This window comes from Megalobrama amblycephala, linkage group LG16 (assembly GCF_018812025.1).
Source record: "Megalobrama amblycephala isolate DHTTF-2021 linkage group LG16, ASM1881202v1, whole genome shotgun sequence".
Taxonomy (NCBI): domain Eukaryota; kingdom Metazoa; phylum Chordata; class Actinopteri; order Cypriniformes; family Xenocyprididae; genus Megalobrama; species Megalobrama amblycephala.
Genome location: NC_063059.1, coordinates 29,905,677 through 29,933,430, shown reverse-complemented (window position 1 = coordinate 29,933,430; position 27,754 = coordinate 29,905,677). Strand labels below are relative to the sequence as shown.

At 37.5% G+C, this 27,754-nt stretch overlaps 1 protein-coding gene across 3 annotated transcripts; it reads right to left on the bottom strand.

Annotated features, from left to right (window-relative positions):
* Window positions 1-1,109: 1,109 nt before the first annotated feature.
* Window positions 1,110-27,754, bottom strand: LOC125249415 (POU domain class 2-associating factor 1). 3 transcript variants are annotated; one of them, XM_048161700.1, is made up of 5 exons: window positions 27,441-27,754; window positions 10,061-10,194; window positions 3,240-3,282; window positions 2,892-3,163; window positions 1,110-2,807 (listed from the first exon to the last, which is right to left on the bottom strand). In XM_048161700.1, the coding sequence occupies exons 3-5, from the start codon at window positions 3,277-3,279 to the stop codon at window positions 2,487-2,489; spliced, it is 633 nt and encodes a 210-aa protein (XP_048017657.1). In that variant the 5' UTR covers window positions 3,280-3,282; window positions 10,061-10,194; window positions 27,441-27,754; the 3' UTR covers window positions 1,110-2,486. The 3 variants fall into 3 exon arrangements, with proteins under 3 accessions (XP_048017657.1, XP_048017658.1, XP_048017656.1); XM_048161701.1 differs by lacking the exon at window positions 27,441-27,754 and adding an exon at window positions 18,021-18,729; XM_048161699.1 differs by lacking the exon at window positions 27,441-27,754 and adding an exon at window positions 16,995-17,151.

Genomic DNA, 27,754 nt, shown 5'->3' with positions numbered 1-27,754 from the left:
AGCCTGTATAGTGTGCACACTGAGCAGTGTTCATTTCATCTGTACTAACCTATGTGGGGCCTCCATGGAAACTGTGGACAAAACTGTCTGGGCCCCAGTTAGACAGCCCAGGTGACACCCATCTGGGCCTCACATATCTGTGCTAGCTGGGTGTAAGTGAGTGAAGTGACTTGTGGCCAAGTATGGTGACCCATACTCGGAATTTGTGCTCTGCATTTAACCTATCCAAGTGCACACACACACACCGTGAACACACACCCAGAGCAGTGGGCAGCCATTGCTGCGGCGCCCGGGGAGCAGTTGGGGGTACGGTGCCTTGCTCAAGGGTCTCACCTCAGTCGTGGTATTGAAGGTGGGGAGAGTGCTGGATATTCACTCCCCTCACCGACAATCCCTGCCGGACCTGAGACTCGAACCCATGACCTTTGGGTTAAGTCCGACTCTCTATCCATTAGGCCACGACTGCCCCAAAGTCTAGATTAAAAAGTTTAAATCCAGATTAAAGACATCTCTTTAGCAAAGCATTCACATAATGCACCTCATAATCTTGTACATCAGTTATATGCTATTTGCTTTTCTGTCTCTAGAGAGTACAGCTCCATATTGGATCCAGCTTCTAGATATTGGATTTCAGATGCCCCAATACCCGTGAAGAGATGACACAACCTTTCAGGACTTCAGATGTTGCCAACTCTTAATTAACATACATGACTGCCATTTTTTCCATGTATTGTAATCATTATGATCAATAATTGTAATAATTGCTTTAATGAGATCATTGTTTTTGCCTAAATGAATACATGACAATAGCTAGCTGCATGATTTATATTATCTTAGAACTGTACATTTTTGACATATGGACATTACTTTGGTACAGTCACCTCTGATAACAAATTACTCTAAATTGTAATGTAGGAACATGTGTTTTTCTGTGAAGATGCTTTGAAACAATGTGTATTGTGAAAAGCGCTTATACAAATAAATGTGAATAGAAATTGAACTGAATGTAAATTCAAAGCCAAATGGAAGCAATGGAAAAACATCAGTAACATCCTCAAACACATTCACCTCCCCCCACCCACCACCAAATCACACACATACTAAAACGCTTTCAAATTCACGTTTGCTTTATTGTCATACCTGTTTGACAGAGATATGTACAGAAGCTCTAAAAAGCAGATATTATGGTAGAGGACGTGCAGAGCAGACCCTTGTTTAAACATCTCATTAAGGAACGTGTTAACTTGAGAGGCAACTAAGCCTGCGGGTCTAGGGCATGGGTAGATTAAATGATAACATCCACAGGGGATTTCTCCAACCTTCAGAAAACTTTCTAATTCTAACTGACATTTTAATGAACTGTATACAAGGAAGAGCACTCTTTAAATGTTATCATTTTAACCATTGGATTCTGCACAAATTTAAATTGGAGCTATGCAAGCCAGCTAAAATAGACATAAATCTATCCCTTCACAATTGTTTCCAGATATGTTATTTCCTTCAGATTTCATTTTTAATAAGAGCTGCCAAATTGCTGTCCTAAATAACCCACATCAGTATCACCCTAGTAAATCTTACTTGGCCATGTACTGCAGCTAAATCTATTCTGTATACACATAATTCAGTAATTTACAGGAGTGACAACTGCATTTTAAAACCAAATTAGCTCTCTAAAAATTCAGTGATAAATGCATTTACAAAAATTCTGCACAGTGTTTACGGAACCGAAGTAAACAACTAGTTGTTAATGACGTTTTTAAATGCGCATCGGAGGTCTCTCTTTTGTATGCATGAAAACCACAGGGAAAGAGTTATGAGGCTTGACTCATTTGTGTTGCTAGAGCATGCTAGGTACTAGTCCTGAACCTAGCCCTTAACCTAATCTTAACCCATGTAGTTACCTTATATTATTCAGTACTTTCTTGGTAAGTACACTGTAAGTACATTGAAAGTGCACATACTGTAAAATAAATTGCAACCGAAAATAACATCGAAATATTGTGACCCTCAACTTCCCACTTTTATTAATTTATTTATTAATTTTAAAAGCCAAGCCCAAACAACAAGCCCAAAATGCTTATAAGTAGACATGGCAACACTGTAGGGAGTCCTCTGATAAGCAGCCATTGCTATGGTTATCACAGTGTCAATCATCGCAATTTCGGGAATGATAGTTTACGGTATTACCTTCTGTATTTAAATGCAGTTGTCACTTTGGAAAATTTACAGTGTGTTTGTGACAATAACCCAACCAACATTTCATGGCAGGGCCAATGTAGGCACAATAGGACTTGAGGTATGGGCCTTCATGGGTTTGTCCATGGGCTCCATGTCAGCCCTTTTTGAATTTTTGAAACATAGAACCCAACAACAAACCCATGAATGGCAAATACCTAAAGCCAATATTGTGCCTACATTGGCTCTACCATGAAATAATCTTGACTGGGTAAGAAGCTGCGCAAAAAGAGTGCCACTCCACAAATATCCTAAATGTCTTCTGAAAACAGTGAGGAGTTGCAGATGTAGGGTTCTTTGTGGCCCTCATCTTCTTCCAGCAGTTTCTCAAGGGCTAGAGTGCCCTCAGGGGACTGGGGAGGCTCCACCTGCTGAGGCTCAGGTTCTGGTGAGAGTACTGGCAAGGTCAGAGGAACTGGGAAGAGCTGGGAGGCTGACAGGGCCGCCTGCACAGAGGGGGTCTGCATGACAGGGCTGGAGATGGTGGATAAAGGCTGAGCCCAAGGAATGTATGTCAAAGAGGAGTCTGGGATCTCCACCTGAGGCAGGGTTGTGCTTGAAGTGCTTACAGTCTAATTGGGAACAAGATAAGAGACCAATTAACATATTTAGGCATTGAAACAACAGCAGTGACTTTGCATCAGTCTGTAGCTCACCGCAAGGTTGGTGAAGAGAGGTGTGTGCGCAAACGTCAGCATGGGGGAAGGGCCCACCACAGTGTAACTGGGACAGATCGGCTGGACGTACATATCAGTGTGGGATGGGATGGAAGGATCATGGTGTTGGCAGTCTGGGGGAGTCCAGTGGCTCAAAGACTGGAGGGCAGATGTGCTGGTGGTCTGGGCAATCCATCCTGTGCAAAGCCCGCTGACATCCACAAATGAATCATTAAGACCACTCTGGTTGGCTTCTACAAAGCTTGAAGTCCCTTTTAGAGAAGAATAAGAGCATGAAAAATATGTTGTGTAATCAATGAAAATCAAAAATGTTCATATGTAACTTACCAGCATGTGTGTATGACGGCAAAGTGTTGTTGGGAACCATCACCTTAAAAAAATAACAATGGAAAAAGTTATAACACATTGTTTTTATAATATATAATTTAGATGTTACATATTAGATTATTTTTATAGTTTACTATTGTGTATTATTATTTGCCTTTTTATTTTTGACAGGACAGTTCGAGGAGAGACAGGAATTGATAGAAGTGAGAGGAGGTAATGGTCATGATGAGCCAGTGTTAAAGGCACAATATGTAATTTTTCACCGCTAGAGGTCGTCTATTCAAAACAAAGGTGTAGCTTGATGACGCCAGTATTGAGCGTGGAATCATGGGAGATGTCATCTTCACCTCACAGCCGGTGGAAAAGCAGAGCAGGGCTGATTGCTATGGGAGCGTAACGAGGCCGCTGGAGCAATTGCTAATGAGAGACAAGCACGACACATGGCTTGAGAGCAATGGAACTTTTGACGCTGACCCACAACCTGTCCACCCCAACCCCTTACCCGGAATGCGTTTTCGCCCCTGTCCCCTACGGAGGTCTGTGCACGCCTCTGTTACGAGCTCGGCATTGGCCCGAACCCAGAGTGCTCCCCCCGTATTCTGGTTATGATGATAACCGGGTGAGTGTGAGGAGATGGGGTGGTGGAGAGATGCTGAAAACTGTCGAGGAACATATGTGAGTCGACTGCATATTTATGTCGTCCTCCACTGGGGAGACATGTTGATTAATGATTGCTGCCTGCTGGTTGGAATGACGTGATGATTGGATAGATCATTTGAAAGTGCTCCTCCCGAACTTTGTTTATAAAACATGTGTTGAAAATGATGTTATAATGTTGCTCGCAAGCTGCTATGAGACACTTGTTGCACACTGCAGTAAGCTAGATCGATATTAGAATATCATATTGTTTGAATCTCGTTTTCTTGATTACATTAATAAGACTAAATGTGTTGAGCTATATAACAATAATTAGTTTTCTGCCTATAAGTGTATTCAAACAGTTGTTCCTTTGTCTAATAAATCATTTAATATATTAAACTGTCTTCGGTGTTTCCATGGTTTCAACAAAATAATCGAAGGTAACTCAGACATGATGTCATTGCTAAGCGATGCACAGACACGGTCCGTGTCCTGGTTAAAATTGCTTATTTCTCTGGATTTAAACATTCTTGTAAACATCTGGGATAATGTAAGTACAAAAGTCAACAAAATATATAACATTGTTCTACAGGTTTTTGAATACTTTAATCCAAAAATCTTAAAATTGTGCCTTTAAGACGCATAATACGAGTCATAAACCGGGTGTCAGTAAGAGCAGAAGACGTTCCAAACGGGATATATCGCCCTCCGAAGGGCACTTCGGAGTGGAAATAATCATGGACACCATATTGAAGGGTCATTCCAAACCGAAGTGCCAGTTCAAAGAGCCCTTCGGAATGAAGGATTTCGAAGGGTACAACTGATGGACACGTCGGGCCCCCATGATCCTTTGCACAGGGAAGTTGTTTGACATCACAGAATGGGTACAGGAGGTTAGGAGTTCGATTTTACCTATAAATGTATGTATAGTATTTTTCTATACTACTGTAATATTTATATGAGTTAGATTTGGCACATTATTATGGTCAAAACTACATTGTACTTCAACAAAAATACTTTACAGCTCCCTTTATCACTCCATTCAAATGTTTCAAATACATAGACACAATATGGTGCGATAAACCTAAATAAATAAATAAATACATAAATAATAAACTAAACAGAATCACAATCTACTCCTCCTTGATTGTCTTGTTAAGATGACCCCTACACCCTTTTTGACCGCTACACCCTTCATCCCTTTGAAGCTCTCACTCCAGAGGGTAAACCCTTTGAAGGGATTAGGGCAGGGATGGGCAACTTCAGTCCTGGAGGGCCACTGCCCAGCAGAGTTTAGCTCCAACCCTAATCAAACACACCTGAACCAGCTAATCAAGGTCTTCAGGATTAGTAGAAAGCTATAGGCAAGTGAGTTTTTATCAGGGATGGAGATAAACTCTGCAGGACACTGGCCCTCCAGGACCGGAGTTGCCCATCCCTGGATTAGGGCATAGGGATTAGCCCTTCCAAATGGAATGCAGGGATAGGCTATATGTTAACTTTAGATGGCTTGCATGTGTTTGAATTGAACTGCTTGTGTCACTTACATTGGCCAGACTAGTTACTAGTGGCTCAACGGATCACAAAACTCATGGTTCGGATCATATCACGGTTATTAAGTCACGGATCGGATCATTTTTCAGATCAGCACACACAAAAAAATGGGGGTGGGGGGTAACTTTGCATTTATTACTTAGCCCACTTTAACTACTCCGATACACAGCAGAAACTACTAGCCTAACTAATACATTATTAGAGGCAAGTGAAAAGAACAAATACTGTACACCAATTACAAGCATAGATAAAGTTACAAATAAAGTATAATGTCTAACTGTAGTATTAATTTCCATGTACAGAAATGTAATAATTAAATGAAAAATGACACTGTTCACTGTATAAATTTAATATAGATTAATCTTTGTTAAAGCTGTGTTATGTTGTTTGATTTACATGACAGACAACAGCAGGTATTTATAGGTTGCTGTCACTTTAAGAGTAAGCCCCCATGCACGCACACATCCAATAGATACACATCCGAATTCTCACTTCGTTCAGTTAAAGGTGATAAAGAGGATCTTTTACGCGTGCACAAGTATTGGAACACGAGTGTTTACCACCGGCATTCGCTGTGTCGTGTAAGTGGATACATTATGTCGGACTCACCGCAGGTAACTCATAATCTGCAGTTGTTACTCCTGTCTCCGGACAAAAACATTGCATGCGGCGCCTGTAGAGTGTGGAAAGTTACTGGAGCGCGCAGCCACGCACGTCTCGCACAAGGAACGTCATGGCAGTGATTGACAAGCCAGAGGGCCAGTCCGCGCACGTCTCTCACAAGGAACATCACGGCAGTGATTGACAAGCCAGAGGGCCAATCGTTTACGCGATGATCGCGTAAACGATTGGCTGATGTTTTTAAGGCCCTACCTCGTGCACAGATGATGTATATTAATATTATTCCTTTCAGTGCACCTAATAAATAGTCTTTTATCAGTTAGTAAAGACAGTATCAAGTAATATTGCAAAAATGTATAAAACAAAACATCCTCTTTAGCACCTTTAAGACATAACCAAATGGGTTTACGAGAATACTTGCTGAGAGGGGTATTTTGACTGACATAATGCGTGTATGTGTCCATCCAAGTGCATTGAGGATGCAAAAGAGAAATCAATTTGGAGTTAGCGAGCTATCTGAAACGCACCTCTCTCTCTGTGTGTGTGCGCAAGCCTTGTACGTGCGTCTGTGCGCACCGATAACAGCGTGGCGTGCGATACCGAATTAAATCCTCTTTTGCCTCTTCTAGCACTGGAATGGTTTTATATCTATTTAATGTGTAAACTAGCAAGACAAAACACATGCAAATGATAACCTTTCATTCTATTGCGGTGAAACTTGCAATTGATCCGCGAATCACATGCGTGCCGAACCGTAGGGCTTGGTCCATACGGATCCAAGTACAGGTCTCTGCAGGACATTAATGATTGATGGGCGGGGCCATAAACAGAGGGGCGTTTTTAAGAGCGTTACCTGATTTGCACACGTCAGAGTAGGGTTTAGGGGTGGGATCGAGTGAAGGGGATCATTTTCATTGTATGATATATAAACACCCTCCAGTTTGAAAACAAAATACAAATACACAAATACAGAAACGCCCACTTTTGTTCCACAGAGACCTCGTACTCTACGGATCACGGATCAACAACGATCCGTTTAACCACTACTAGTTACAGACACAATGTAAAGTGTAGAGAGTGAAATTTGAGTTTCCAAATAATGTTCTAAGACTCTATATAGGATTTGGGGGATAATGTCGCAAGAACACCCTGCGATTTAGATCGCGAGAGAGAGATGAGATGCACTTTTTAACCCTCTGGAGTCTGAGGCTGATTTGGGGCCTGGAGAAGTTCTGACATGCCCTGACATTTGTGCTTTTTTCAGTTGTTCATAAACATATTAATGGAAAAAGTGTCATTACACTGTATTCAGCACAAACTAGGCTACAATAATATGTGAGGAACATGTATGTACATGTTTGTATTTTTGAAGGAATAACGTTTATGTGTGGTTATTGAAAAAACATAAAACTTAAGTCACTGAAATAAGGCCAAAAAAATAATATTATATATGTGTTCACAAGACTTCTGGGTATTGGAGGTTGTAGACTAGGGTTTTTGCTTCAAAATTATGTAAAAATTATCCTTCCTACTCCTTCATATAAAACAATAGAGAGATTTAAACATCTTTTTGTCAAGAAACAGTATGCGTGGAGAAGAGAAAAGACAAGAAGACTGAGAAGACAAAAGAATCGCATAAAGAGCTCTAATGACCTGCATAAATAATGAGCTCTTTCAGTCAGGTAGGCTGTGAAAAAACCCTTTGTGATCATGTTCAATATTTCAATATTTATTGTCATTACTATGAGCACTAGTGTTTTCAATTCATACTTGCAGCCGGAGGGCGCTCTGTACACATTTAGTCCACAAATGCCAGCTAAAGAAGAATAGGCAATCCAGGAACTAACCGAACTAACAGAGGCCAGAGATCACTAACTATGGCTATTCAAAACATTTTTCAAGACAATAAATACACGATTGAGACGATGCATACAAGTATTGCCTCAGAATTTGCCTCAGAATAGTGCTCCCTCCGTGGGCGTGGCCGCATTAGCAGATAATGAGATGAAACACGGACTTCTGACATGGCTCTCTTTTCATACAGATTACATAAACACATAATTTTTGTTTTCGTTTTAAAACCTGACATTTCAATGTTTTTTTAGACATTAGTCTAATTTTTTTGTGATTAGTATTCACTAAGGTACAGTTCATTTTCTGAGAACTATCAGATTGGACTTCATTCAGAGGGAGACGATAGATCACGCATCATGTTTTCTTTATTTTGCAAAAAGCACAACATTTTGTTTTTACTCTGAGTGTACACAAATAAAAGAAGATATTCCACAGATTAAAATGGTGTATAACTCTTAATTGTATGTGCAACATTGACGGAGTATTTTGAGTCTCTTTCACACTGGTAAGAAAAAAACCGTGGTGGTATCGCCGGTGATACCTCATACCTCAGAGTGTTAATCTGCTGTAGGCAATTCACGATGTTCGCCTCCAAATGTTCAATTAAACAAGTGTTGTGATCACCAGAGCTCCTTGTCAATGTCCTGATCGACAGAACAAAGCCAAAAACCCACAAAATATCGCTGGGTAAGAACTGTGAAGCTAGCGTATAACCCTCAACGCACGTTACGTAGGCCTGTATCATGAAATGTAGTTCCTGATTTTTGTGTTCATTCTGGACCCTGCTTACACTGAATATATATTAAACATAAACATTTTTCTTGTTGCTTTACACAAACAATTATTAGAGCTATTCCACCCAATAATTGCAGCCATGACCTTTGTTTTTCTACAATCAGGACTGAGATCTCAATAAATGTTGTCCAAAACCAATAAACATTTTAAATCCTTATATGGTGAGCTCATTTGACAGAACAGTCTCAAGAGTCCCTAGAAAGAATAGCAGACATCTAATAATAAGCAGGATAATATCTTCAAGTATTCAAGTCATGATAATGACCAGGTTGTTTTACATTACCCCTTACTTTTTACACAACAATTAAGGTGTAGCACAATGAGATTCTTTTCTAAAATGATTTACATGTCAGGGCAAGTGGCTCCACTTAAATTCCACTTAAACAGATGACAGGGACTTTAGTCTGACACATACACCTGGTAGATTGGATCAAGGCATTTATTGCTGTGGCCCCCAGCCCAATAATGGCAAAGTTGCTTAAAAACCCATCTCTGTACTGAGTGGTGTTGAATGAAATGGCAGAAAACATGTGGAGGGGCTGGCTTACAGACAACCTATAGCTAACCTAAAATAACAGACAAAGATAAGCTCATATGTAGGTCTCGTGCGTGGTTTCGCTCATTGCCAAGTTGGGAACAATTACTAAGGCACATCGTCAGCTTCTGCAGAATAGCATTTATAAACAATCAAGATGGCATTACAAGAGAGACGAACAGGCTTTGCAAGAAGACTGCTTTTTTATGAGTATTTCATGTGAGAAAAGGTTGCAGCATGTGTTTTTTGTTTTCATGTGTTGTTAAGTACAATTATAAGGTTGGTAGGCAAGCCTCTTGGCAGATCCACAAATGGATTTGCATAGGCCCCATGCCCAACCCCTCAGGCTATGTGGGGGAATAGTTTAACTGTCATGGAAAAACACCTGGATTATATAAGGCCAAAATCCCCTTGGAGTTTGGAGAGCCTGCCTTTTTGCACCCACTAATGCCTGATAAAATTCAAGCTGATCTGAAGTTAACATTGATTTTGCAATACTTCGCAATCCTATAATCAATTTCAGAGTTTTCAATCCTCCTGGGGCCCATTATTCAGCCAATTATAAAAGTGCTATGATCTGAATTGTGTTCGTCATATATTAACAATTGCAATATTAAGGCATCGACCCAATAATTAGGCATGTTTAAAACCCAAGGTCCTTTCGTAACTAATTCTTTCCAGTCTCACATTTGGACAGCATCACTGTGCATTGGATGGATTAGATAAAGAAAAAAAAAAAGGACTTGAATGAGTAATGAACGAGATGATGTTAAGTTTGACAGTTTTTTACAATCAAAAGTATGTGTCTATTGTGTGTGCGCACATATGCTGTAGTTCCTACTGCACTGGGGGGCGTTGTTCTGGCAGCATTTCCTCTTTTTCTCCGCAGCAGCTCCTTCACAGGGTCTTTGACTCTCACTCCCTGGTACGGCTTGGATGCGGATGCCTCTGATAGTGCTGTATCAAAAAACACACCATGAACACGCTTGACAAATATGAGCACGCCTCATGACAAGTGTACCAAAAAAAAAAATGCTCCTATTGCACTTTAAAAATCATGTAGGGATTTCTTATTCATGCCAAGTTAAACAAGGTGTGGCAGAAAGTGTTGAAAGTTTCAAGTCACTCAACAGATACCTCTTTTATTTGGACCTTTCTTCTTTTTTGTTTTGTGTAATCTGACGTACAAAGCTACAGTAAGACAGTAATCACTCAAACTCTTGCTTTCTTGTACAATTTCAGCCATTAGTGAGTAGTGTGGACCTCATAAGTCTGTGACACTGACACACAAATAATTATACAAATCCCATTTCCTAATCTATTCAAATAAAGCAGCCTGTAAGATATAACTACGTTACATGGCTGTTTTTCATTCAAAAAATGCATTTTCTTGTGTCCTCATGTGCCTCAGCTAGAGATTTCATGAGAACTACACTGACAGCTCCTCAATTGATGTGTTGAAACCCCGGAGCAAATTCTTACGCTTGTCTCTCCATGTTAGGAAACCATGTGAACATTTTTTTAAGGAAGTATCACTGGAGTACTACTGGTTTCTGAAAGGCTATAAAATTCATTGTCAGAACGTGACCATCTGTTTCAACTAAGCACATATACATTTACAGTATAAATCGTATAATATAACTGTGATAAGAGGGTGTCTCATAGGAATTATGGGAGGCAGAACATTTTACAGTTCATTACTGCATATATCATTAACTTGTATAATGTTAATATATTAACTTACTGGAACTACTTGAATCTGCTTTGAACTTTAAAATATGCTGATGACCATATCATTAAACAGATGGTGAAATAGAAGGCCGCAAGGTGACGTGAAGGTCATAAAAACTGGCCTGTCCATGAACTATGGCTCATGAACAAGTATGCGTGGTGCACAGTACAGGGAGTGCAGAATTATTAGGCAAGTTGATTTTCTGATCATATTTTTTTCCCAAGCACATTTTACCAATTCCAATCCACATCAATCTTAATAACTACTATTAATATTGTTTTTAATCATTTATAAGTGATATTTAATTGTTCATGAAGGCTGGAAATGAAAAATGCCTTATATTCAGGTGTGCAGAATTATTAGGCAAGTTTTCTTTTACAGGCAAAATGAGCCAAAAAAGAGATTTAACTCAGACTGAAAAGTCAAAAATTATTAAATACTCATGAGAAGGACGCAATACTAATGCAATACTAGAAATTGCAAAGTTAAAGCATGACCAAGGGACAGCAAAATGCTCATTGGGTCAGCGGGGTCAGACAAAAACAGGTGGAAAAGAAAAGACACATGTTAACTGCAAAATAATTAAGAATTAAGGTGAAGAATTAAGTGTGAAACCATCAGGAACCCTTTAGTCTCCAGCGCCACCATTTTCCAGAGCTGCAACCTACCTGGAGTCTCCAGAAGTGCAAGGTGTTAGGATCTCAGAGACTTAGGTTAGCTAAAAAATCCTAAAAAATGACCTGCACTTGATAAGAATCACAAGCTGAAGTGTTATAAAATACATGAAGACTGGGTTTTAATAGGGCTTATAGACAGACAGCTTGAGAATGACTCCTGATGGACCAGCACCACATCCTCTTGTACCACTGTTTGAAGAATTTATCCAGAATCTGGCAGTAAGGTGTTTGAGTTCACTTTTAGTCCATCTCTTATCCTGAAATGTCTGTCTTGCAGAGATGGACTAAAAATGATCTTCCAAAACTTACTGCCAGATTCTGGAAGATAAATTCTTCAAACAGTGGTACAAGAGGATGTGGTGCTGGTCCTTCAGGAGTCACTCTCAAGCTGTCTGTTTATAAGGCCTATAAAAACCCAGTCTTCATGTATTTTATAACACTTCAGCTTGTGATTCTTATCAAGTGCAGGTCATTTTTTAGGATTTTTTAGCTAACCTAAGTCTCTGAGATCCTAACACCTTGCACTTCTGGAGACTCCAGGTAGGTTGCAGCTCTGGAAAATGGTGGCGCTGGAGACTAAAGGGTTCCTGATGGTTTCACACATAATTCTTAATTATTTTGCAGTTAACGTGTCTTTTCTTTTCCACTTGTTTTTGTCTGACCCCGCTGACCCAATGAGCATTTTGCTGTCCCTTGGTCATGCTTTAACTTTGCAATTTCTAGTATTGCATTAGTATTGCGTCCTTCTCATGAGTATTTAATAATTTTTGACTTTTCAGTCTGAGTTAAATCTCTTTTTTGGCTCATTTTGCCTGTAAAAGAAAACTTGCCTAATAATTCTGCACACCTGAATATAAGGCATTTTTCATTTCCAGCCTTCATGAACAATTATATATCACTTATAAATGATTAAAAACAATATTAATAGTAGTTATTAAGATTGATGTGGATTGGAATTGGTAAAATGTGCTTGGGAAAAAAATATGATCAGAAAATCAACTTGCCTAATAATTCTGCACTCCCTGTATTCACACAAAGCACTAAAATAATGCTAAATAACTGAATTAGTTACACAAATATAAAATGTAACATAAACACCCTACCATTCACATTTTTGCAAGAAATTTAATTGATCAAAAATATATTACATTGTGGAATATTACAATTTAAAGAACATTTTTCTATGTTAATATATATTAAAATGTAACTTATTCCTGTGATGCAAAGCTGAATTTTCAGCATCATTAGCCCAGTTTACAGTGTCACATGATCCTTCAGAAATCATATTAATATGCTAATTTAGTGCTTAAGAAACATTTATTATTATTACTATCAATGTTAAAAAATGTTGTGCTGCTTCATATTTTTGTGAAAATTATACTTTTTTTTGGATTCTTTTATAAATATAGAATGTTCAAAAGAACAGCATCTGTATGAAATAGAAATGTTTTGTAACATTGTTTATTGTCCTTTTTGATCAAATTAATGTCCTTGCTGAATGAAAGTACTGTTTCTACATTTAAACAATGTTGCTTTGACTTTTAAAGTGAGCTCATGCAGTGTTGGGTACACTACTCTAAAAAAGTAATTAAGTACTTGCTACTATTATGTCTTTAACAGTGTAATTAGATTACTGTATATTTACTCTCTCTGAAAAAAGTATTGTGTTACTTCTTACTTCTAATTATTTTCTAAATCCCATATCAACCTCAACCAATTGAACAATACAAGGATAGACATGAAACTGCTCTTTTAATTCTTTCAAATGAATAAAATAAATTTGCATAAATTATTATTGAAAATACCTATATATTTGAAGGAAGATTACATTAAAAACATACATTTTAACATTATTTGTTAAATTTTATACGCACTTGATAAATTCTATACGCATAAAATTCTTCTATAGCCTATACAGTATTTAATGCAATACATTAGAACAGAAGTAGCTGTAATTAAATTACAGAAAAAAATTAAAGTAATCCCTTACTTTACTTTTAAAGGGAATGATGAATGATTCAAGGGAGTAATGAAATTACAGTTATTAATTGACTCTTCGCCAGGAGTTTGATTGACAGGTGATCTAACCAATCATAACGCAGAATCCACAATCCAAAATTTGAAATTTGAGACTTTTTTTTTTTTTTTTTTTTTTTTGGTGCACAAAAAGTATTCTCGTTGCTTAATAATATTAAGGTTGAACCACTGTAGTCGCATGAACTGTTTTAAATATGTTTTTAGTACCTTAAAGTTTGAAAGTGTAAATTAACTTGCTGTCAATGGAAGCCTCACTGAGCCATCAGATTTCATCAAAAATATCTTAATTTGTGTTCTGAAGATAAACAAAGGTCTTACGCGGTTTGGAACGACATGAGGGTGAGTAATTAATGACAGAATTTTCATTTTTGGGTGAACTAACCCTTTAAATGACTACATAATACTTTCATGTTTAACAGGTTATTATATAGTATGTTTCTGAGCTGTTTTATTTATCAAATGTAATTAAAATGAAAAATGAATTAAAGCAAAATTAATATATTAGAATGAAATCCATAAAATGATCCCATGATGACAACTTCTAAGATATGAACCTTTTCTTCTTAGAGTGCATGAAGTGATTGATTCTAGCAGTACATCTCAAAGATATATTTGCTATTTACATGAACAGACAGGCTCTTTACATGGCATGATGAGTTGAGTTGCTTGAATCTACACAGATGCAGCTGCTGGCTAACAGTGAATTCTAAAGAAAGCTGCCTGCAGTGCATACTGTGTACTTAAGGAGGTGTGATTGTTTGGTGATGTTTGATTGCCTAACTGTACTCATACCTGTTTCAAAAAACACAAAATATAGTTTATTGAAAAAAAATCCTTGACAAAGCTCCAGCCGTTTCATTTATGCACCCCTGGATAAAATTAAGATAGATTTGATCAAGGAATTAATGCATCACGATTTATGACTCACGATTCAATCATTTGTGAGTCACACACGCCTGAATGCGATCCTTTAATGTGGAAATCTGATATCGCTTTCCCTGTTTGCTAAACATTAAAAAAAATCTCTCACACTCTCCACACCCCATTCTCTCACAACTGTTACTTCTTAAGGCTAAAGTCTCAATGTTTAATCACCAAATAATGAATCAGTAATGTACCTGTTCGGTGCCATTCATCTAGATTCATGACACGCATTGGTTTCTGTTAGAAAAGGCCGACAAATAACCACCTGTAACTCTGCATAACCCTGACAAAACAACCGTCAGATCTTTTTTTCTGTAATAAATGTCTGATATATTGTCGTTCTGCAAACAATAAAAAATCCTTTTGGTAAGTCGCTGCGCTCTCAGATTGGACATGTAATTTATGCATTTCTAACAGAAACGAATGCAGTTTTTAACATTCACAGACGAACAGTCACTCTAAATATATAACAGTGAAAGCAAAGAGGCTTCTACAGTTGTGCAATACAAGCACAGCATGATTTAAAAAGTTGAAAAAGAGGAAGCTATGCAGCTGTGAAGTCTTTTCTTTCAGAAGGAGGGCAATTGAAGAGTTTTGCATATCAAGATTAAGCCACTCCACAGTATGCCTGCTTTCTGAAATGATGCACGTTTCCAAAGAGCTCTATCAGTTGTAATAACCATCAGTCTAGCAGGACATAACTTATTGGCAATAAATATGATGACCTCCTATCTTTCACCTCATAAGTTTTAAAGTGGAATGCGAAAGAAACCGTCACTCTTGAATTCTTGCGAATAACATGATTTTCTGTTCGTACTGCTCATTTACATTTACAGTATACTAGATAAGATCCCAGAGATGCAGTGACGTGGTGCAAGTGCAATTAAAAATGGAAAACTAAAAATGAACCCCTAATTTCCCATTGAAATTCTTTTAAATAAGTCCATCTGAACCATTCAAGCTTTTTAGTAATTTAGTTGTGTTTTGGACTGTTTTATTTATTTATAGTTCTAACTGAGTTTTAGTTATTTTAGTACTTCAACCTCAACTAAACGAAAATGAGAAATAGAATAGGTGAAATATTTTTTTATTTATTTTACATATGTTGGTAACTTTACAATTTAGATAACATGAACTAAGAATGAACAACACTTCTACAGCATTTATTAATCTTAGTTAATGTTAATTTCAACATTTACTAATACATTATTAAAATCAAGAGTTGTATTTGATAACATTAGTTAATGCACTATGAACTAACATGAACAAACAATGAACAGCTCGACTTTTATTAACATTAACAAGGATTAATAAATACTGTAAAAAATGTATTGCTCATTGTTAGTTCATGTAAGTTAATATGTTAACTAATGTTAACAGATGAGACCTTATTGTAAAGGGTTACCCATATGTTTTATCATTTAATTTTATTTCAGTTAATGTTGATTTTATTGTTAACTAACCCTAATAACCCTGTCCCAAACCTGAAGCTGTAACTGTCTGTTTCAGCACAAAGTAGGCATGCGATTTTAGGAAATGCGACTGATATACATTCAAGTAACATTTTTCTTTTTTTAGAGGTTAAATTGACTACAGAAAAATACAATTCTAGAAAATATTTTAAAAAATAAATAAAAAAGCAACACCAGAAGTATATCTTGAGCTTGTACACCAGTCCTTTTCATGTGATAATTAAAAAAAAAAAAAAAGCAATGGAACTTTGTTCATGGAGGACAAAAGAGAAACATTTGAAGAGTGAAATTTTGCTTATAAAAACTTCTTATAAGATTATGAAAAATCATAAAGTATCAATGTGATACTTAATTGTTAAGTATATTTTCCCAGATGAGCACAAAATAACATTTAGAGTTTCTGTCAAATAGCCAAAGAACAGGCCCCATTGTTAACGGATCTATCAACCTTACTCCACTTGACTTGATAGCAACCGCTACCTTACATACTGCGTAGTAATGGAAAAAAAATGGATGCACATGTACAATATTAAAGCTGGCAAAGTGATATAATATATAACTAATAGATCTTACAAACTTAATATCATAAAACATGCAAAATCAGCCTGAATTCTGCTAGTAATGAAAAGTCAAACATTGAGATATTAATTTATCACTCCACTTATTAGAACAGATATCGTGGAAAAACTGCAACAATCAATTTTTTTTTTTCATCCGTATAATGAGAGCACAGGATTAATAGATTTTGCATCTCGGTGCAATCTCAGACCTGAATTTAATTAAAAAATATATTTTCTTGATGATTTGCAGTGCATTTAATTTTCATAAGTAAATAATCTTACATTTGCATACTGCAACATAATGCACGTGAAATGTGCAAATGTAATTGTATTGATATTCAGAAATTGTACTTACATTTTCCCATGTGCACACTCTGTTATGTAACAATCTAAATTCTTATGATATGTAGTCAAAAACCTTTTCTATTTACTTCCTGAGATCATCTCATAATTGTACATCGGTCGCTTGAGTGGGCTGACTTATAAAAGCAACTGCATTCAAGTGATGTCACCACAAAGGGAAGCCACTATCCTCATTAATTTAGTACCACCAGTTTACCAGAATTTAAAGTTTCAGCTTAGCACAAATTCTATGTCCATAACTGCTGTAAAATGAAAGCAGAGAGGGTCTTGGTAAACTGGTGAATTCCCCTTTTGTCTTTATCTCATATTTGTTCGAAAGGCACATTAGAGATGTGCCAAGAGGCACATCTGTAAAATCACTCTTCTGATAATCGGGAATAAAATTACTGACCAACAATAATTTTACAACTGAAACGCACTAATAAAGTGTTTTGCATCTCCAAGATCAACAACATATTTTATTTTATTTTTAAATCTATTCCTGTGAAACAAATAAGTATTTTTCTAATTTATATATATATATATATATGCATATATAATTTCTATTAAAAATATGATTTATATTAACTTTACTACAATAAATAAATGGAGTTTCTTTCTGGGTGCAGTTGTTAAAATCTGAGTCCAAAATTAGGCTGCTGAGAATTGATGTAAGCCATCTGAAACTGCAACGCTAGTCAATTTATTAGTGTTAAAGGAAACACCTGCACACACTTTGAGCTTCATTGACCACTCAAGCCATGAAACTCATCATGTTCCTTTTCTCAGCTCAGTTCTTTCTATTATTACACAAACAATCACACATCTCAGCAACAAAAAACAAGGAACAGCTTTTTATAACAAATAACAAAATACATCTGCTTGTAATATACTATAATGCAATCACGTCAACACTGCAGAGTTATAGCTCAGATAATGCTGGTATTTCTTAAGGCATTTTCAAAGTTCTCAGCTCATCCAAATTTGAAACAGGCTCTAGAAAAGGCACATTAATGAAGAAAAAGCTAAAAATACTTACTTCATTGCACGAGAAGACAGATCTTCCTTCTAAATGAGAAACAAATCGTAAATGAGATTCAACACAGTGCCAACGGTTAATGCATGAGAGCGTTCTCTAATGCAAACTATGGGCTCAATGCAAAGAAGCAATTTTCAATAGGCCTCAATGGACAAGAGTTATTAAAGAAACATCTTTTCTTTCTACTGCAAATTTTTGAGTATAGCATAAAACGTTGTGAAGTTGCGTGGGAAAAAGCGCTGAGATATTTTTACCAGCACAACCTAGAGCCGATGAGGTCTGTCAGATGAGGAAATAAGGTCTTGACCTTTAGAAGTGTTGTCTGTACCCTTACAACTATGTCTTTGTAGGCACTGTGTGATGTTAAAATCGCATATACCAGTTTATTTTGAAAATTGTGATTAAAGAAAAGAGGAAGCGATTAAACAAGTACAGCTTTGCTTGAGGCGACTTTAACATCCTAATGTACAAGTTCACTTACTTTAGGTTTTGGGTTAAGTTTCAGTAAAGATGTGTCAAGCGTAACGATGAAGGATGAAAAGAGTCTTATCCTCGCTCATCTTTCACCTGGAGCAACGCTGAAAAGCAGCAATAAGACGAGGACAGAGGGCAGTGAGGTCACTGTCATACACTCACCTGAAGACACAACGTCCTGCTGTTTATGTTTTACTATGAGGGCAAATACCACTAAACAGCCTCTGGGGTTGAGAGTTACGGCCTCTGCCAAAGATGGAGTAGCCATTCATATTAGTGATCTATGGGCTGAAAATACAGTTTTAAAAAAAAAAAAAAAAAAGTCATTCATCTTTTATAGTGATGTTCAAAAATAAGCATGTTTTATTATCAACAGACCTTTTGGCATATATATACACAGAGATGGGCATAAATACATGAAAATGTATTTAAAATGAAAATAGAAAATATATCAGTTGAAATTAGAGATGCACCGATGTATTGGCCAACAGTCGGTATCGGCTGATAAAAGCTATCACTATCGGCCAACTGACGATGATCAGGGCCGATTATATCCTGTCAATCAAAAGGGTGCGGAAAACGTGTTCAGACTGCAACTCATACAAACTGTGTGTGAAGAAAATCACTACTGTGTTGAATTTTAACGCATTAACAGTTTAAAAATAGTGACGTTAAAGCAGGCTCTTTTTGACCCTATCGCTGCATTCACACGGGGCGTCAGCGTTAATGCTTGACGGCTGAAGCTTGTGTTGACGTGACAGTTATAGTGATAACAGCCAATCACATTACTTTCCGGTGTTGCATGAACGCAAAAGAGTACCCCAGGGATGATGTGTTTTTGTAGGCCAACCCGGAAGTTAGCGGCGCACGGGTTCCCTCGGTTGAAAGCCTATGCATTTTTCCCATAGACTTTTGGAAAATCGCAGAAAATAAACTCCGTGTTTAACAAAGGGTTATGACACTTACACGTTTTGTCTGTCAGGATAATCTTTACAAGTTAACACACCATTTGTACATTTTGAAGCCTAAATAAAGTCGTCAGATATAAAAGGCTAACAGTAGGCTATAAACGGACTACAGCACACCATGGTCGCGGATCAACGTCACCACCACCAAGCTTCCTCAAACTTTATTTAGAAAACATCTTTATTTTAAAACATGCTCGCTGATTATGATCTGTGCTGTTATGAACACTTATCCACTTTTTCATGAGAAATGCTGTCCAAATGTCCCGTTTTTAATGATGACGACTAAAGTCCCTGCCAAAGGAAGTAGTCCCTTTTAGCAATTTGTTAGCAACTGCCGATTTTAAGACACAGTATAAGTTTAAAAAATCAAAAGTGGGTTATAACTGGTGTGTTTTATGTCATAGATCAAAACGTGAAAGTATTTAGAGGCTTTGTTAACCACAGACCTTATTTCAGGCGATTTAGCAAAAACCCATTCAAAAAACCCATAGACTTTACGGCGTTGGAACCGGAAGTCCTAAAATGCTAACTCGCTTCCGGGTTTTGCCTACAAAAACACGCCATCCCTGAGGTACTCTATTGGCTAGCGACTGCTCTAGAGTGTTTGCATAAGGCGATCTGATTGGCCGACACCTGTGTTGGCGCTTGAAAAGTTCAAATCTTCAACTTCTGCCGCTTGCAATGTGAGTGAAGCGGCGCAATGGAAAAAAAAAACTAAGGGTGGTCGAGCCTTCTCTGCTGCAGCACCTAAACATAATGCTTAATGCTTAATCCACTTAATTCCAGTTACAAAAGTCCACTTTCTGTCACAGTGATGGATGACAAATGCAGTTTTCATTTTTTCCCCTATTTTTTTGTATCTTGAGTCAACTCACATAATAAGATATCTTCGACTGTTTGCTTGTTCAAACTATAATAGCGATTACTCCTTCAGTGCTATGGCCACTGACTTTAGCATTACTTATTTGCGATCATCTCTGTGCTCTCTGAGCCAAGTCTGCCCAAAAATTTTAGATATAACAAGTTCATTCATAATATTATTATAAGAAGAAAGTAAGTGCGCACACTTGAGACTGCAAATGCGTGTTAGCTGGAGCAACATGTAATATAAGCTTTTGAACACAATTTGAGCGTCATAGAAAACATTCATGTGACAGTCCATCTCAGATTTTGTTTGTTAAATGTGTGCAAGGCTGCAAGCAGTTTTTGAGATTTGAAGTTTGTTTGCATTAATATTAGGAACAGGAAAACTCATGATCATCATGTGCTTGCATTAACTCCGCCCACTCTGCTTCTGATGCCTGGGGTTGCTCCTGGTTTTTTTTTCACCTTATTTCCTGGCTCACACTTTTCTCATCCTAATTTTACAAGTTGAAATACTCGGGTTTTACACACAATGTTAAACAGACCCGGGACCCGAAGTAATATATTGGGACCTGACTCGTACCCGGCTGACCATTTAAAATATAGACCAGGGCCCTCAAGTCTTGGATCCTCTGTGTAGACTTCTACTCTGAAGATCCAACAGTCGAGTGAGCATCGAAGGCACATATCGGCCGCAAAGGGGGCGTTTGCGAGCACCCTTCTAAAACCTAAAATGACAAATTTGACATCCTACAGTCTTGTGGCCTTAACGGACATGTATGCTGTGGCCACTGTAAGTTCACAAGACCGCAAGTGCACATGAAGTGTGCCATTTGGGACAGGGCCAAAGTAGCATTATGTCACAAAAGTGTGGAATTGGAGTAAGATTGTGAGGGGTTAGGGTTCCATTTGGGACAGGGCCAAAGTAGCATTATGTCACAAAAGTGTGGAATTGGAGTAAGATTGTGAGGGGTTAGGGTTCCATTTGGGACAGGGCCTTAATAGTGTTTACCTCAAGTAATAGGCTGAAGTGCAACCTGGTCAGAAATAAGTATAGAAATGGCACACAGATGACATGTTTACCCCAGTGTAAAATGAAAACAAAAGCTTCTAATCATTTGTACACACCAAAATGTTCTTTACATTCAGAATATAGGTCCAGACAGATTTCAGCCTAAAAGTGATACTTATATACGTATATTGTGCATTTTCAAAATTTCAAATACTGTAGACTATTTGTATTTAAATACGTTTTTCCACACAGTATTTGGTATTTTATTTTGATCCATGGCTACTGATACAGCAGGAACCAATCAGCTGTGCTCTACAGAGAATGATGTGATTGCAAGCAGGTTGAGTTAGAACCTATTGGGGGCCGTTCACATATCACGTCTTTGCGTGTGCAAATTTGTTATTTCAAATGTAGGCGTGGTGTGGCACGCTCATTTTATCCAGGTGGGCCTATGTCATGGCGAGATGAAAACATCTAAACTTTTAAGAATGCCACAAGCGCACCGCTGGTCATGTGACAAGAACCAACAGTTCAGCTGCGGCTTTTCCGTAACAGCACTGAAATCTCAGCCGAACAGTTGATCATAGCTGTACAGGGCGGGTTTTTATTTCTCATCTCCATAAATATATCTAGTAGTAAAGCTAATGCAAGGGCTAGAAATCAATTAACCCTTTGCTGAAACTTCCTCGTCATCGTGGAGAGCGCAGTTCATGGTTGCATAGCATCGACAGACGCCACGGGAGCGCAAACGCTTGTAGAAAGGATGAGAAAGCGCAGCGGCCGCGCTTTTTTAGACGTGATACGTGAACGACCCCTTAGCCTGCGCCTTCTAGAGTTTCATGACAGAACTTTGTATTTATTTGAAAGAATTAAAAGGATAGTTTCATTTCTATCCTTGTATTGTTCAACTGGTCAAGGTTGATATGGGATTTATTAAGTAATTAGTAAGAAGTAATGCAATACATTTTAGATTTGTTGTCTAATTTCACTGTTGAAGATGTAATTAGTAGCTTGTAATTACTTTTTAAAGTTACTTACCCAACACTAAGTATATTCTAAATTATAATCTATTATAATATGCTGATTTAGTGCTCAGGAAAAATTTTCTTATTATCAGTGTAGAAAACAGTTATACTGCTTAGTATTTTTGTGGAAAAAATTTGTGAAATATTTTTTCAGGATTTTTTCATTTTTATTTGACTTGATAAGTTTATTCAACATATAAATATAAATATAGATACGTTTGTTGTCCCTTTTGATAACTTTTGATTTAATGCCTTCTTCGCTGAATAAAAGTGTTAATTTATTTTTAAAATTATTACCTGCCAACCAATCAAGCTTTGCGTGATAACAGAAGCAAGATCTTTTCTTATTCACTTGTTTCCAACTTTCTGTAGATTGTGGTCTCCTGTAGGCTACATAACACTCTATATGAACCAATAATATATCAATCTCATCCCCTTAGAGGAAAAAAAAGACATTTGCAACACAAACACCAGCATTTTTTGCTTAAAAAAGTTAGTTTTTGGTTTCACCTGCAGGCCAGAATGAAATCTTAGCATTTGTGCCAGGCGAGGTTACAGCCTGTGTGTACATGCCACTTCTCAGAGTGCCAGAGCAGGCAAGGGCCTGCTGAACAAACAAACCAACGCAACTCTATCAACAAACTCAACAGATACATGAAGGAACAGACACCAAACACAACTCCAGTCTCACGTGCGCTCTCCTTGCACGGCTTCAGCCTCACGTGCGCTGTCCCATGGTAGACGCAGGCAGGGAACCCAAAGCTAATCCCCAGGGACTAACAAATACATCTTATGTGTGCTGAACTCAACTGAACTCAAGTATGGACATGACCTGTTGTGAAGAAAAAAAAAATCGAGCCATTGATTACCTGTCTTATATGGCATATTGTTAGTATTGCAGAACAAAGGGGCATGTAGTTGCACATGCTCAGGCTGCAGTAAAAGCAACATCTAAATAGATATGTAACAAAAGCATCCTGAAAAAAATTAAGGACTTAATACACAATACAACAATAGTCAAAAGTCTTTTATGACAAGACAAAAGGTCAAAAGATTCATCTGCAGCCACAAAGCCACACTGTAGATTCACTAGTGTCATGAGGGCTGGGAGGGAGGGACCGTTTAAGAGAGACTGAATGAGTGAGAGCAACTGAACAAAAGGATGAAGACAGGAGCAGAGTGCAGTGCCTGAGGCGGCTGTACCAAATTCCTGTTGTGTCAAATGAATGAGATAATAAGCTTCTCTGACATACAACAGCAAGAACTTTACAGGGAAATGCCAATATCAAGTTCCTGTTAAACGCAAAGACATTCCAATACAATAAATATAGTATCGAAGGTCTAATTAAGTGGCAATTATGAAAAGCTGACTCTACTTGTTGTGAACAGGACTTCACTTGACACCTCAGTATTAGGGTTGGGAAGGTTTTTTTTAACCACATTTGGTTGCAACATGCCAAGGTAAAACACCTCAAGCTGTTGTGAAACTGTTTGTGTTTAAATGCTGATAAGAAATTCTCGATAACGATAAAATAACGATTAATGAATCCTTTTCATCCTTTCTTGCATATAAATGTGCAATTTAGCATAGATAAATAGGTGCACATTATATGTCAAACTTCTGGATAAACATTTCAGACCTGGAAGGAGGTTTATCATCACTGACCTCTGTATCTTCATTGGACTTTTTATTAAGTTAATCATCATTCTATCGCACATGGAACATCGTCAATCATTCATCTTCATTTATGTGTCTCTGAACTGATCATGGTAAATTATTGCTCTTGGGTCACATGTTCAATATTACAGCTCACCAGGTGCGTTCACAAAAATAGGTTAATGCGGACACTGAAATGGATGAAATGGTTTTGGCATTGGATGGCATTTGGTTATGGTTTTTGTTTTATCTTATGAAAGTCAAGAGTAAACAGATATGAGATAAAAATGACTAATTACATCCTAATTACATCCTATATTACAAGGGTGTATATCATCCACTAAGATTAAATTAAAGAGTTATTTATCAATCATTAAGATTTAAAGGTTTCAGTAAAATACCTTTTTTGTCTCTTAATTCCCATTTTCCAAATTTAAAGGTGTAACTTTTTTGTTCAAAATGAACAAAATTTAAATAATGAGTCAATACATCATCAATCCCTCTTCCAAAACGTGTTTTTCTCTAACCCTGACTCACTATGGTAAGTCTGTTTTAACCCTTTGAGCGGTACGGTCCCACAAATGGGATTTTATTTCTGTGCCCCTGGGCGTACGGTCCCACATATGGGATTTAGAACGTTCAGCGACGTCACATAACTGCCAGATTCAAACTGTGCTTTCGCGCTTTTGCTGCGAGATGGAGGCTCAACTCTTGTTATATATCATAGCTGTGCAGTGTTTTCAGCCACATAATGTTTCTTTTTAAAAGGTTTTAGACATTTAAATATGCATAAGCACCAGAAAACAATACATTTAAGGCCTGTTCACACCGGGACGAATATCGCACGCAATTTTCGCCGACGTTTAACGCCTCGTGACTAAACAACGGGCGCCAATGTGAGTGTGCACACCCACGCGAAAAACGCGAGGCGTAAAAGCGTCATTTTTAAAAAAAAACGCCTTTTGGTTTGACGCGCTGCGTTAAAAACTGGCCGACCAATGAGATTGGCGCATTTGTTCACGTGTCTGGAGCTGCTGAAGTTACAGTAAAACACGACTTGGTGGCGTTCAAGCACAAAACAGTCTTGCCAAGCACACATTGATACCAAGACGATGAAGAGGAAGTAAGTAGACAAGGAAGACCCCTACAAACTATCCCTGCGTCTCAAACAGCTCCCTAGCTTCCTAGGTCGTGTATCAGTGTACCGTGTAAATGAATGTGGCTGACTCCCTGATCAGTGCCCTGACTAGTGAACTAGGGAGCTAATTGAGACGCACGCTATGGGTGCTCTGCCACTTCTTGGCCATACCAATAGATGTTTATCGTATTTTTGCTGTTTGTTTTTTTTTTCTTTTACATTCAAGAAATATAGTTGAGAATGTCTATTTCATAAATGTTTATTTGCACTACCGTTTCTGACTACCATCTCTCATATATATGGCATTTAATATCTGCATTTTTTTAAATCTTCTTTAACTTTATTAATATCATAAATATGTGTATTTGCACTATCGTTCAGCACTAGCGCCACATACTGTCAGGGAGTGAATTTGCACGTTTACTCTGCGCATCGCCAGTGAAAATTGCTTGGGTGTGAACACAAAAAAACGCTGGTGATAAACGCGTGCGATATTCGTCCCGGTGTGTACAGGCCTTTAGAGTGTATAAAATACACACTGATCTCAGACATAAGTAGAAGCAGCAATAACAATCCATTCAAATATAATTTGCCGACATTTATATTAGACACACATGATGGGCCTTTGTAACTATAAAGTTTACTCTATTATTCTTCCAGTTCACCAGCCATTTAGGCTACTTGCATATATTTCAAGAGAAACTGATGGATTCACCTGCTAAATCCGACTGACCGGACTCTGCGAACTGCGGGGCAAACTGTGGCCATCTGTGGGTTTTGTTTTTTAATTTGTTTTATTTTTCTTTTATTTTTTCTTTGTGGGTAATTGCATTGAAGGTCTGCTGCATCCTTTTAACATGTTTAATTTTTTTTTTTTTCATAATTATATTATTTTCTTTTGAATATAAATGTTTGTTTATTGAAGCTTCACTACCGCCTTCTGCCTGATTATTTTCCCCTTTTTGGGTCATAATGTCATAATTGGTATAGTCGGCAGGATAGTTTGTGGCGAAGGTGAATTTGTGAATTTTTTAATTTTTTTTTTGTATATTAGTTACTTATGTTTGTTTTGTTTTTTTTGTAACTGAATAAACGGTAGTCGTGCATGAAGGCGATCATCAGACTCTGCATCGTGGGACTTGTCACCCTTCTCTGAACTGTTTTATAAAATAATTTGTTAACAGATATGGAACAAGAACTACTAGACTTACGGGAGCAGATATGTCACCTGCAGGCACAAAATGAGCAGCTGATGAAAGAGCATCCCCCATCCAGCAGTAACGCTCCTAACCAACCACACCCTTCTATGGCTAATGCCAATTAGTTTGAATAGACAAAAATTGCTCCAGCTACTTTGATGAGTGTATGGTGTGTGAGTAGCATAGGTTAGCTGTCACAGTGAGAAAGGTTGACATGGAGCACCCCAAAATCTTGAATCTCTGGGGAATCACCCATTTGAAAAGAAATAAGAAGAAAAAAACTCTGAACAGAAGGGAGAAAAAAAAAGAATGCAACAAAACTTGTAATAAAACAAGAATCAACATTAGCTTGGCTTTTCGGAAATGGCATGAACTGAGAAAATTTGAAATGTAAAAGTGATGCGTAGAAGGCATTTTTATTACTCAACAGGCAAGTAAGGTATTATACTGAACAGATAAATTGCCAATAGCTCTCTAACGGAGTTCATTGTAAAGCACTATCCATTGTGAAGGGTCATTTCATTATGCTTGTTGTAGCGCTGTTCTGGAATTTATTTTCAAGGAAGAACCGTGTCTATTAATGGGTATAGCTACAGTAACATTTTCAGCTAGTCAGTTTGAGATCCTTTCCATTTAAACTGGTTATATCTAGTAGTAAATGTTTTATGAGTGGTAGGAGAACCATATAATTATCTGGACATTTACAGAGAGCTGAAGCACAACCAAAAGAATGTAAAATGCTTGCGTTTTTGTATTTTTTAAAACCACAATCTCTGTCAATACTGCTGTCATTTCCACCATCCATACTGAGCATTTTACAATGCAATTGAGTTGTCTTATATATATTTTTCATAATTTAAAGCTAGCTTTTTTTTAGTCCAAGGTTTCTCCCCAAAAAGTGCAGGTACAAGTGCCTTGATCAGTTTGTTATTCCAAAACATGATAAATATTTTTTTAAATTTTGTACTTGCAGAAATTTACATTTTCAAGATTTCCCCTATCACCCATATTACGTAAAGTGATGCCAAGCCCTAACAAACAGTAAAGTTACATAAAGAGAAAGAATTGTGTCCTCATACCAACCTGGTGACTGTGTTGACTTGTTATTAATCAATAGATGATGTAATAGAGCAGTAAGGCCTATCCATCCCTGCCAAAGCCCGATCTACATAAGGCCAACTGCATTTATTCTCTGTCTTGAACAGGCACAGAATCATTGTGATGACTAGATCCAGAGCATCATCTCAGCAGGATGAAGTGCAGGCACTGCAGGTGTGAGCGCCCCTGCTGGCCAGTTAATGTTTAGTCATTTTTCTGTGGGAAGAGTTATGAAATTAGATAAACCTTTCAAGATTCATTTCAGTTACCTAATAAGTTTAATATAAAATCGTACAGTG

Excerpts from the sequence above, each read along its gene's own strand:
- LOC125249415 (XM_048161699.1), bottom strand. Across the intron at positions 3,164-3,239 it reads GCCGTCATACACACATGCTG|GGACTTCAAGCTTTGTAGAA; the intron begins GTAAGTTACATA and ends CTTCTCTAAAAG. Across the intron at positions 2,808-2,891 it reads CTCTCTTCACCAACCTTGCG|ACTGTAAGCACTTCAAGCAC; the intron begins GTGAGCTACAGA and ends GTTCCCAATTAG.